The sequence below is a fragment of the Arvicola amphibius genome, chromosome 4, assembly GCF_903992535.2.
Source record: "Arvicola amphibius chromosome 4, mArvAmp1.2, whole genome shotgun sequence".
Lineage (NCBI taxonomy): Eukaryota > Metazoa > Chordata > Mammalia > Rodentia > Cricetidae > Arvicola > Arvicola amphibius.
This window is the reverse complement of record NC_052050.1, coordinates 24,825,752-24,838,252: the sequence shown is the minus strand read 5'-3', so window position 1 is coordinate 24,838,252 and position 12,501 is coordinate 24,825,752. Positions and strand designations below refer to the sequence as shown.

The 12,501-nt window shown below is 48.8% G+C and overlaps 1 protein-coding gene across 2 annotated transcripts; it reads right to left on the bottom strand.

Moving 5' to 3' along the window:
- Positions 1-274: 274 nt before the first annotated feature.
- On the bottom strand, positions 275-12,218 carry Snx11 (sorting nexin 11). Of its 2 annotated transcripts, XM_038328492.2 has the most exons (8): positions 12,133-12,218; positions 9,715-9,774; positions 8,716-8,770; positions 7,051-7,137; positions 6,665-6,765; positions 3,419-3,514; positions 2,988-3,200; positions 275-1,789 (listed from the first exon to the last, which is right to left on the bottom strand). In XM_038328492.2, the coding sequence occupies exons 3-8, from the start codon at positions 8,755-8,757 to the stop codon at positions 1,510-1,512; spliced, it is 819 nt and encodes a 272-aa protein (XP_038184420.1). In that variant the 5' UTR covers positions 8,758-8,770; positions 9,715-9,774; positions 12,133-12,218; the 3' UTR covers positions 275-1,509. The 2 variants fall into 2 exon arrangements, with proteins under 2 accessions (XP_038184420.1, XP_038184421.1); XM_038328493.2 differs by lacking the exon at positions 9,715-9,774 and having other exon boundaries at positions 12,133-12,201.
- Between the last annotated feature and the right edge of the window lie 283 nt (positions 12,219-12,501).

Here is a 12,501-nt window from a genome sequence, read left to right as displayed (position 1 = left end):
CTTCGAAGATGGAAGCAGCATCAGGTAAATTATACCTAACAAGGTTCATGCCCAGAACTGCAAGAAGAGCTGGATCCTGGCTCTTTGGAAAACACTCCCTCCTGCAGCGGGGAACCTGAGTCTCACACACAATGCAGGAGAGCTCTAGCACACAGTTCTATAGCGAGTGTTATTTCCACGCTGATAAATTCATGATTTATGAAAGTAGCTCCCGCCAGCTCTCATTCCCTCCTTCCCTGCTACAGCTTGTTAGACACAAATTGCAACACCAGTCTTAAATACTTGCATTTTATTTCAGGCCAATGCCCCTCAACTCTGAACTAAATGTCATGACAATCCCACAACACAGGCCGGTACAGTAGTAAAAGAGCCCACAGATGGGGCAGATGGCCAGAGAGAGGACGCGTACACACCCCTCAGAGCAGAGCAACAACAAGGTGAGCCCGGCAGAGAGCCCACCCTAAAGCTCCGGCTACCGGCCCTGCTCTCTGCAGACAGGATTCCAGCAGCAGGAGGGCAGAAGCCTCAGTGTCTGAAGGAAAGCATGTGGTTCCTCATCTCCATCCCCAGAGCCCCCACTCCAGGCTTCTAGAAACAAAGCCCCCACTGGACCCTGTGTGCCCCCACTGGACCCTGTGTGCCCCCACTGGACTGAGCATCGGGCTTCGTCCCTGCAATGCAACAGTGGGCACTGTGGCAGCTAAAGCCCTGGGAGTCGCTACTGGGAAAGAAAAAAGAAAGGAGCCCGCTTTACCCCTGCAGAAACATCAGCTCTGCTTTATAAGCACAAGATGGGCAGCCCAGAGTCACCTCTGCCCAAACAAACGTCTGCGCTGTTCCCTCACCCTGGCTGCAGCCAGACACTTCGCCTCAATGGGCTTGAACTCCCTGCCTGCAGCTCTCAGGCTCCATCCAACCTGCCAAGGTCTTGGAAGATACTGGAAACCCCAGCAATAAGAGCCACATCACTGCCATTTACTGAGAAGCAAGGAGGTGGTAAATAAATAAATTATTCACCACCCTGTCCACACATGGAGGCAGGCAAGAGGCCAGCCTCCCACAACCAAAATGCTCCAGGGGCTGCAGCAAAAGCTGAAGCCCGCCAAGGTGGGAATACAACAATAGGAGCATTCTGCTGGGACAGTATTCAATATGGCAGCTAAAAACCTGACATGAAGAGGTTCCCTAAACCATTCATCCATGGCTGTGCTCTAAACAAACACCTGAAGAAACTTAGCTCCTGGGGAAGTCGATATAGTTCTATTTAACACCAAGAGCTTCTGGGCACTGCGCTTAACTTAACAAACACCAGCATGGTGCCCATTCCGGTGGAGGAGATGGAGCAGGCAGTCACAACCAGCCCCTGCAGAGCAAACCTGAGAAGATGTGGATGGGAGATGCTAAACAGCCCAGCTTCCCTCGCAGCTGCCCGGGGCCCCATCCCACCTGCATGTGACTGTGGCCTGCATCTTCTCCACCACCCAAGAGAACCTAGATCTCAGCCACAGCTCACTTTCCCCACTCTGTGTCTGGCTGACCAGGATCCAAAGGCACAGCACGGTCCCCTTCCACAGCCCTTCTCACAGGCTGGGACCCACGGAGTCCCTCATCGTGTCTTGCAGTAAGATCACAGCATGACGGTAAGGAGCTGGGTGGCAGCATGGGACTTTCCAAGGACGGACCCTCAGAGTCAATCACTGGAGCCCAAGTTCCTAAGTGGTCCTTCTCTTCTTCACTGGGAGGTGGCGAAGGAGAGCTCCTCCTACCTGATCTTGGAAGAAAACAGCAACTAGGAGGGAAAAAGAAGGAAAGATGGGCATGAGTAGAGGATAAAAATGAAGAGACAGGCATATATATGTATTTCATTCAGTGAAATTTTCAGCCACATGAAGGAACGAAGCGCTGAAAACAATGGAGCCGGCACAGTGGCTTAGTGGGTAAAGGCCCCACCGAAAGCATGATGACCTACTTCAATCCCAGGACCCACATGGCAAGAGGAGAGAACCACCCAGCAAGCTGTCCTCTGACCTCCACATGCGTGACATGACTGCACATATGTACACCCTCAAACAAAATGAAATATGATGTGAAAAAATTGAAGCATTATGCTAAATGGAAAAAGCCAAATCCACCTGCCATGTGACGCTGTGTGTTTGAAACATCCTTAACAGGCAGATCCAGACAGAAAGTAGACTACAGTTACTAGGGAATGGACAGCCGCTGCTCACCAGGGTAGCGTTTCTTCATTTAGAACGGGGACATGTTAACATGAGGAGGTGGCTTGGTGGTAGAACATATACCATATACAAGTGAAGTCCAGGACTTCATTCCCACCCAAAATCACAAAAATTACTAATTAAACAATTTTTAAAAGGAGCCTGGCATGGCGGTGAACACCTTTACTCCCAGCACTCAGGAGGCAGGCAGATCTCCGTTGGGTTAGAGACCAGCTTGGACTACAGAGCGAGTAGCTTACATGATGAGTAGGTCAACACAGCTGGGGCCTCACAATAAAAAAGGAGTGAGGAAGGGAAGGAGGGAGGGAGGGAGGGAGGGAGGGAGGGAGGGAGGGAGGGAGGGAGGGAGGGAGGGAGGGAGGGAGGGAGGAGAAAACAAGCATTCTAAAACTGGCAGAGTGCTGTATACACACCTCAAATCCCCGTGCTAACATCTGAAGCAGAAACATGACCACAAGTTGAAGACTGGCCTGGGATACAGTGAGCTCCAGGCCAGTATGGGCCAGAGTGAGACTGCCTTAAACAAAAGAAAAAGGCCAGCCAAGGAAGGCTGCCCCTTCTTTCTCCTGAGTTTCAGCGGGACCTCTAGTTTTCCATTCAAGATAGAGAACTAGGCCTTTCCAAGGCTACCAACACTGTGACATTCCTTTCCCTAACACATGGGCATGCTACTGATGTCCATGACACACCCCGTGTGTCAGTGGTCACAGTGACCCCAGCCCCAGACTCCTTAGCGGGCCCCACAGTCACCTGTTAAGCTGGTCCCCTTTCGCCAAGTGAGGGGTGCTCTGCCTCTCCTCCTGGGCCCAGCCACAGTTTGACATGGCATAACAAAGAATGGCGTCAGACACAGTCAGGGGGCCTCGGCCCTGGACACAGGCTTCAATCTCAGGCACTGAGAGCTGGCTTTGGAGGAAGAGGTGCAACTGACTGTCCGACAGAAGGACCACGCTCTGCAGGACCCTGGAGCAGGAGAGAGCACAGCACGGAACACATGATGAAGTCACTTCCCCATCCCCATCCCAGTCAGGCTTTGGCTTCAGACAGCACTGGAGATGGAAGGGCACAAGAAAGCAGGTCACAAACATGGCTGCATGAGCAGGGCAGTCTGCATCTGCCTGGCACCTTCCTGAGCCCTGCCTCCACACGGTGGCCAGTGCCAAGCCAGCATGTCCACTCACTTTTCAAGGAAATGCTGTAGACCTTGCCGCCGCTTCTCAATGAACTCATCGGAGTTGCCAAAGAAAGTGGACTTCCCAGGAAGTTCAGGTACAGGCCTGTGGGAGCATGGCGTGACACGCAAGGTAAGTGAGGCCTCACTCCAACCCCGCCCCAAAATATCCCCTGAAAAGAGGCCCAATCAATGCAATTAGCTTTTATTAGGGATGTGACAGAGCTAACACTGGTTGATAGTGTGCCCTACGGCAGGCACATTACATGACATATCCGCAAACACAGTATTTAATCCTTCTAAAAACCACAGGAGGAAAATATTAGCGCCCTCCTTTTAGATTTATTTATTCTATATACAACATTTGGCCTCCATGTATGGCTGCAGACCAGAAGAAGTCACCAGATGTCATTACAGATGGTTGTGAACCACCATGTGGTTGCTGGGAATTGAACTCAGGACCTCTGGAAGAGCACTCATTGCTCTTAACCTCTGAGCCATCTCTCCAGCCCCTCCTTTTAGAAAACCAGAGAGGTGACATAAAATTCCCACTGTCAGTTAGGTGTGGTGGCACACACCTTTAATTCCAGCACTCAGGAGGCAGAGGCAGGCTGATCTCTGAGTTTGAAGCCAGCCTGGTCTACAGAATGAGTTTCAGGACAGCCAGGCCTAGGTAGAGAAACCCAGTCTCAAAACAAAAAAAAAACCAAAAAATCCCACTGTTGGGCTGGAGAGATGGCTCAGTGGTTAACAGCACTGGCTGCTCTTCCAGAGGTCCTGAGTTCAATTCCCAGCAACCACATGGTGGCTCACAACCATCTGTAATGAGATCTGGTGTCCTCTCCGGGGAGAACACTGTGTACATAACGCTTCTATACTGTTCCATCTAGTATACCCACTTCCAACATCATCACTTTTTCTTCATGTGTATGTGCTTACTTGATGATATGTGCACTGTGTGTACACAGTGTCCACAGAGGCCAGAAGAGGAACTCAGACCCCTATTACTGTAATTACAGGCAGTTGTAGGCAACCTGGTATGGGCTGCCAAACCCAGGTCCTCTGCAAGAGCAACAAGGGCTCTTAAACAGAGCTATCTCTCTAGCCCCTTTGGGGCTTTCTGACCCACAGCTTCACTATACTACATAGGCATGGCTGGCCTGGAGCTTGCAGTGGTCCTCTGCTTCCTAGGTGGCAGGACTACAGGCCTGCTCCACTACACCCAGCTCTACCACTTCTGTGCTCTGCATTGGGGTGAGGAACATGTACACACACATAAGCGTGGATGCTCTGCATTGGGGTGGGGAGCATGTGCACGCACATACGTGTGATGCTTTGCATTGGGGTGGGGAGCATGGGCACACACATACATGTGGAAGCCAGACAAGTTGATAAAGGAGATCTTCCTCAATCACCCTCCACTTCATTTGTTGAACCAGAGCTCAGCCATATGGCTGGACTAGCTGCTGGCAAGCCCCTAGGGTTCCCACGTCTCCCAGCACTGGGATTCACATGGTACTAAGGACCCGACTGGGCTCCTCGTGCTCACAACAGTCACTGCACCAACAGCCATCACCCCAGCCATCGCTCCAGTGTTACGGTAAGAGGAAGAAACTTAAAGCACGGACCTCTGGGCCCTTTCATATAAATTAAAACCATCTACTCCAAGTCAGACATGTAGTCATGGGTCTATAACCGCAACTACTCGGCAAGCTAAAGTAAGAAGATGGAGCATCTGAGGCCAGCCCAGAGCTACACACACAGGCTCTATCTCAGAATAGATAGATAGATAGATAGATAGATAGATAGATAGATAGATAGATAGATAGATAGATAGATGATAGATAGATGATAGATAAATAGATAGATGATAGATAGATAGATAGATAGATAGATAGATAGATAGATAGATAGATAGATAGATAGATAAAATAGACTACTCTAGCCCCAGAATTTGCTGAAAATGAGGTGAGTTATAGCAAATTACTGTTAAACTTTCCTAGCTTCTGTTATAAAGCACAGGGAACACGTTAGAAAATATAGACAAGAAGCTGGGCTAAAGACATAACTCAGTGATAGAGCAATTGCCAGACATGTACAAAGCCCTGAATTCAGTCCCCAGCACACACACAAAGTGGGACGGGGGTGGGAGGGAGACACAGACACCCTCAGAGAGAGTAACAGACAGAGGCAGATGGATACCCAAAGCAGCCTAGAGGAGAGGAAGTAAGGAAACCGGCTGGCATGTGGCCCCAGCAGGCCCACATGGCAGTGGGCAGACCAGCCAGCCACCCGTGAGCATTCCCAAACACTCTGAAGTAAAGGGAGGGGAAATCGGCCAACCTGGGCTACATCAGACCACATCTCAAAAAAAAACAGGTGAGATGACCTATGCCTACAATCCCAGCACTCCAGATGCTGCCACACAAGAGGACAAGTTCAAGGCCAACTTGACCTACATAGTGAGGCCTGCCTGAAAAAAGGAAGACCTCGTTTACAGAGAAGCCAACTTACAACATGCCTGGTCCTAAAGAATCTAGGAAATGTTTTAAAATGTGTTTAAGTCAGTGAACTATGGATGTGTGGGCACATGAGTGCATCTGTACACCATTTCCTGTTCAGACTACACATGTGTGGGCACACGAGTGCATCTGTACACCGTTTCCTGTTCAGACTACACATGTGTGGGCACACAGTGCATGCATACACTGCTTCCTGTTCAGACTACACATGTGTGGGCACACAGTGCATGCATACACTGCTTCCTGTTCAGACTACACATGTGTGGGCACACGAGTGCATGCATACACTGTTTCCTGTTCAGACTACACATGTGTGGGCACACAGTGCATGCATACACTGTTTCCTGTTCAGACTACACATGTGTGGGCACACGAGTGCATGCATACACTGTTTCCTGTTCAGACTACACATGCGTGGGCACACGAGTGCATATATACATTGCTGTTCAGACTACACATGCGTGGGCACACGAGTGCATATATACATTGCTGTTCAGACTACACATGTGTGGGCACACGAATGCATCTGTACACCGTTTCCTGTTCAAACAGTTTTGCTAAGTCAAACAACGGGAGAGAAGAATACTGGTTTGCCTTCACTGACTTAAACACGTGGTTTAAAGCATTTCTTCGGTACCTGGCATGTCCTAAGTGCTTTTCTCTGCAGACTCTAGCTACCACATAATCACCCAAGAGTCTCTTCAGACCTGAGAAGACAGCAAGAGCAAACTCACACCAAACCCGCATTCCGCTGTAGCTGCTTCCTCAGCCACACGAATTCACGGTAGCGGCGCCGCACACAGGAGGTCTTGGCGGTAAAGGCCTTGCTGTTCGTCTACAAGAGGAAGTTTGTGAAAAGCATTAAACAGGCAAAGACAAAGTTCCTATGAGTTCATCACCACCCCTCTCTTTAAGGGGCCAGATTATGAGGTCATTGGTCCCCAGGCCAAGATGCCACTGGACAGCCTGAAAGCAATTCCCAATTACACCTTGTGCTCCTTCTCCACACTCCCATGTCTTCTATGTCTCCTGTCTCGGACTGCTGGGGACACCCACAAGTCATCTTTACTTCAGCACAGCCCACAGCCCTGCAGTTCCCCAGTCCAGAAGCTCGACTCACATGAAGGAAGATCTTATAGTCCACGTAAGAATTCCAGGAGCCCTCATTCTGCACCCGGGGGTCCTGAACACGCACCGTGATCACCTCCTGCAGGTGTTCAAAAAAAAAATGCCCCCTCAGCTCAGCTCCACCTTTCACACACAGAGAGTGGTTTGGTTTCGGCACTGGAGCCTGGCTGGCCTGGAATTTAGACGTATCTGAACTTGTGGCATTTTTCACACGTCTGCCTCCTAGTGTTAAGATCATAGGGCACTGTGCCTAGCTGGCGAGGCAGCTCTGACCAAACAGTAGTTTCTAGTACAGTAGCCTAACTCAGTCCCAACTTCCAATCATTTCTCCAGTTAATTCAACAAGTATTTCCTGGCTCTGGTGCGTGCCAGGCACTGCACAAAAACAGAACATAAACAAGAAACAAAAATCCCTGTTCTCCAGGAGATCACAGGCCATGCCAACTAGTGCAGGCCTGTAAGCCTAATGACTTGAGAGGCTGAGGCAGGAGAATCAAAGTTCTAGGCCTCATCCGAGGAACTTAGTAAGACTCCAAATAAAAATAGAGAGAGCTGCAGACAATGGTCCCACCTTTAAACCCAACACTCAGGAAGAGGCAGGAGGATTGCCATCAAGCTGAAGGTCAGTCAGGTCCACATAGCCTCAGTACGTAAGGCGAAAAAGGAAGTTAGGGATAGATGGCTCATTGGCAGAGCTGAGCCCTCCCAAGCCCGAGCTCCATCTGCACAAGGAAAGACTAGACAAATAAGAACAAAGTACAGCGATATGGATGAAAATGTCCGGATGAGCCCATTTCTTGGAGGATAACCAAAAACTTCACTTTAAAAAACACTTATACCAACTAGTAAACTTTGTTACTTTTTGTTCAGCCAACAGCATATGGATAAGTTGTTGCTGACAATACAGCAAGTCCATTCGCTAAATTATCTTCTAAGTTGACCAGACTTAACGGTACATTCAACCCTCTGTGCGCTCATTTAACTTCCACTGATGATGCATTTAATCACAGTGACAATGATGGCTGGAGGCACCTCCAAAACTTTTGCCCACTGAGAGTCTTCCAAGTCTCTGCCTTCTGTGAGTCACTTCAAGGAGAAAGATAATTCTGCTTAGCTCCTGCTGAGGGGCTGACCCTTGTCACCCTGATATTTTATTGGCTTGGCTGAGAGGTAATAATAAAAGTCTATATTTATTTATAAAAAAAAAAAAAAAAAAACACGGGGCTGGAGAGATGGCTCAGAGGTTATGAGCATTGCCTGCTCTTCCAAAGGTCCTGAGTTCAATTCCCGGCAACCACATGGTGGCTCACAACCATCTATAATGAGGTCTCGTGCCCTTTTCTGGCCTGCAGACATACACACAGACAGAATATTGTATACGTAATAAATAAATAAATAAATAAATAAATAAATAAATAAATATTAAAAAAAAAACACTTATATTCTAGTACATTCCAACCAATGGAAAGTTAGTCAAAACGAAAGCTCACTTCTCAGCCTGTATACTTGCTCTGACTTCCTTCACCTGGCTTTATTCTGAGCACATCAAAACACCAAGGGTATTACCAGGGGAAAACACACTGAAGACACTCTGCATTTGTGTCCCCTCCCCCAAAAGAGGCCCTCCAACTCTGCCCCACCTGGAGCCCACGCTTACCTCCAGCTCTTGGTTCTCCAACATCCTACACCAAAAGCCCATCGGAAGAGAACATCTGAGGGGGGCAAAAGGCACAGGAAGAAGCACAGTTAGCAAGTGTGTCCTTACCAGGTTTTGCCAGGGCAAATCCCCAAAAGTTTTTAATAGATATCCCTTGGGGAAAGCTGGGTGACTCCAACTCCCCAGTTATGCTGTGTAAAACTTTAAAGAGGAAGGGAAAAACACCCACATTAGTTAGTGGCAAGCTAAAAGCCCTGAGAACTTTGCCTCCTTCTCAGACTGCTCCTGGAACCCTCCTCAAGGTCACTCCAAGAGCTTGTTGGGGTTTGTGGAGAGTGTGTGGGTGGCCAGAAAGGCAGGTGGGTTCCCTTGTAAACTTTGGTCTGAGGACTGGCTTAGTGGGCTTGCAGAGCACAGCTTTGAAAAGGAGCCTAGCAGCGCCCTCTCCTGGTTGTTTAGAGACAATCCAGTCCCTACACACATCAATGCTCCAGCAATCTCCATCTTGCTAACCACAGTCACCCCCAGGCAGGTGAGTCTTTGAACTGTAGTGCTCGGGGGAGGAGCCAACTGAATGGTCCAGTTACAGTCCCCACCTTCCCTAATCAGCTCTCTAGAACTGGAGCCAACCATTGTAGTAATTTCCAATCCTGACATCCGGTTTGTACCTCTGCCCAAGCACCCCGCAGCTTTGCAGGTCACCTCAGGATGTATTCCGCTCCTTTGTAAAGATTCATTAAAGCCTAAGCCACTGATGTCCCCCAGTGTGGCAGTTTACGTGTACAGCGACATCGCCCACTCCAACAAGGGGACCATGAAGGCTGCAGCACAGGGTTGCTGGATTCCAAAGGGGCCCATGATGTCACCTTCTGTTAAAATACAGCACTAATCTTGTTACTCCTAGAACCACTCCAGCAGCTCCACCCTGGCTGCCGCCTCCACCCCCTTCCTCTCTCTTAAGAGCAGAACAATAAGGTTTAATTTCCCTTTCCAATTTACCTTGAAATGAAAACTGACTTCAGCCAATATGTACTGCCAACAAATGATCCGGGCTGGCTCCTGGGAAAACAAGACTATCTCTAAGCTTCCCTTCCCCTCCTCCCAGGCCCATCCACACACCCACTCCTTTCTACAGTCCCACAATTAATTTTAAACACATTCTCTTATTAGTTCTGCCTTCCCATTAGAAGAGTGTGTAATGAGCTTCCGTCTAGTTTATGTTTTGCTAGCACAGGGCTAATGTTTCAAAAGAAGGGGAACTCATTTACAGCATGAAATTAGCAGAGCAAACAGCTTTTGCAATTCTTTCCACTATCCCAGAAGGTCTCACTTCTACAGACAGACATTGCACGCAGGGACAAGGCTACCTGGCAGATGACAAAATTGAGCTACATGGTGGAGCAAACCCAAGGTTTTGTGATTTCGACACCATAATAAACAGCACTCTTGCCGACAACCTGGTTTTTCAATTGCTGCAGTCACCCTCTCCAACAGACACTGAACTGAATAAAATTCAGGAGATTCCAGTTCCCCAATAACCCAGCCTAACAGTCCAGACGGAACCAGACAAAGGTCTGTGACCAACAAAACAAAAAACCCAGCAGACATACTTGCTGTAAATAATTAACCTCCTGGGGCTCTGCGCCCCTTTCTCTTTTTAGGCATTTGCTAAATTGCCACAAACAGAACTAAATATTCTGAGGTGTCTTTTTGTAGTATTTTGTATTGTAATAGGAGAGATGACAAGAGCCATCTCCACAATGAAGGGAGGTCACACCTCTCCACCTCAAAAGGTCTGTGAAATGCAAGACTCCAGTTCAATAACCAAATAGTCATCATACCTTTGGTCTCAAGAAGGATTTGGAAGGGGCCCGCAGCACCCCCATGTGGAAGTTTTTCCTCCGTATTTATTGTGAGGCTAATGTAGCATAGAAAAAACCACAAACTGGCTTTTAAAAATTCCAAGACAGGCTCCAAAGCTACAGAGAAACCCTGTCTCGAAAAACAAAAAAACAAAAACAAAAAAATTCCAAGCCTCCTAGAACTCCATATGCTTGTAAGCTTAAACCTAAGTCTAAAGGTTTAAAGAGCACTGAGGAAGTTCTTGTAAATTTCCTTAAATCACTGGAACTGCAAAAACCTAGACTCCATTCCTTTTCTCTTTTTCTTTTCTTTTTTTTTTGTTTTTTGTTTGCTTGTTTGTTTGCTTGTTTGTTTGTTTATTTTTCGAAACAGGGTTTCTCTGTTTTAACAACACTGGCTACCTGGCTGTTCTGGAACTCACTCTGTGGTAGACCAAGCTGGCTCCTAACTCACAGAGATCTGCTTTGGCCTCCTGGAGTGTGCCGGCATTGTGGGGGCCACCACAGTCCGGTAAGACCTCGACTCCATTTTTAACAGCCAGGATTCTCCATCAATTTCCTTCCCAAAGACACCACTCTTTGGAAGGAAACCAAGCTCAGTCCCTTCCTGGAGAAGCAGCAAGTTCTTAACTTCGGCTCTACCACTAGTTAGACACATCCATCTCTAGATGCATCTCTATCTAGAGATGGATCTGTGCATCGACTAAGAAAGTATAAAGTAACCTCTAAGGGTTAGGAAGCTAACTACATCTCCTGGGACTTTTCCGTCATATCTGAAGTGCTGTTTGCTTCCCTCAGCAGTACCAGCGCCAACAACCTGGGGAAGAACCAGATCTTTGGGTGTATACAAAGCTGATGCTTTGTAAAGCTCAGAACTGTTAATTCGGGGGAGCAATTCAAGGCCTTCCCTCATTTTGTCTTTTATTTTTTTGCCACTTAAAACTACTTCAAACGACACGTTGAAAGCAAATCAGACTATAAAAAGATTGCGCCAAGGAGCCTCCCCCTTTTCTTACTCATTCTCGAACCTCTGGTATCAACTGACAACAATTCAAAAACTTCGCCGTCCTAAATACCCACAGCTCTCCCGCCTGACGCTCTGTCCTGTCCATCAAGCAGCCGTTCCACCTTCAGTCGATAAACCCACTCATTTCTCCTGATACTAACGAAGGCGATCATAATTTCCAGTGTCTGCGAAAAGGATCTGCCATTTTCTCCCACTCCCGAACACTTGGATAGATAGCTACATCCCCCCGCAAACACTGACTCTGGCCACTCCCTTCCATTCTCATCAAACTAGATGGAAAACAGCCACACGCTCCTTCTCCTTTCCCGGTTAAACTTGGGACGAAAGATACCTTCTGTTCTCAAAGTCAATTGAAAAAGCAAGGCTTCCTTTCTGGTTGGATCCCCAGCAAGCCCTCACTTTCACAACCCCTTCTCTAGCATGTCAAGCGAGGCCATCACTCAAATGTCACCACTGCGCCTCCAGCCGGCGTCCCATTCCCACCCGCAGCAGCACCTACGAGCTGCGGCCCCGCCCACGCCCCCTCACCTGAGAGCAGCAGCCGCTCTCTACGACACCACCAGCACCGCACCATATAGCCCGAATCCCGGCTTCTCCTTCCGGGTGAGTCGCCGGCGCCCCGGTGCACGACGGGAAGCGGCTCCCGACGGACCAATCCTGAGTGTCCAGGACGCCCCACCCCTGCAGGCCGGCGCTCTCAGTGGCGACCGCCGGTCAGAGGCGGCTCTCCGCCCCGCCCAGACATGAGCTACAATCCGGATCTTTCCGGAAATCGCTAGGGGTGCGGGAGGTGGGGCGCGAGGACTGAAACCCCTCGGGGTTCTCTTCAGGTCCGCGTCCCGCTCACCGCTGACAGGCGCGCCAATCAGTGCTCAGGGAGCATCATTAAAACTCCCC

Coding starts and splice junctions, on each gene's coding strand:
- Snx11 (XM_038328492.2), bottom strand. CDS start 8,757: ATGGGCTTTTGGTGTAGGATGTTGGAGAACCAAGAGCTGGAG. Junction 7,138..8,715: donor TGGAGAACCAAGAGCTGGAG/GTAAGCGTGGGC, acceptor GAACACCTGCAG/GAGGTGATCACGGTGCGTGT. Junction 1,790..2,987: donor AAAGGGGACCAGCTTAACAG/GTGACTGTGGGG, acceptor TTTCCCTCCTAG/TTGCTGTTTTCTTCCAAGAT.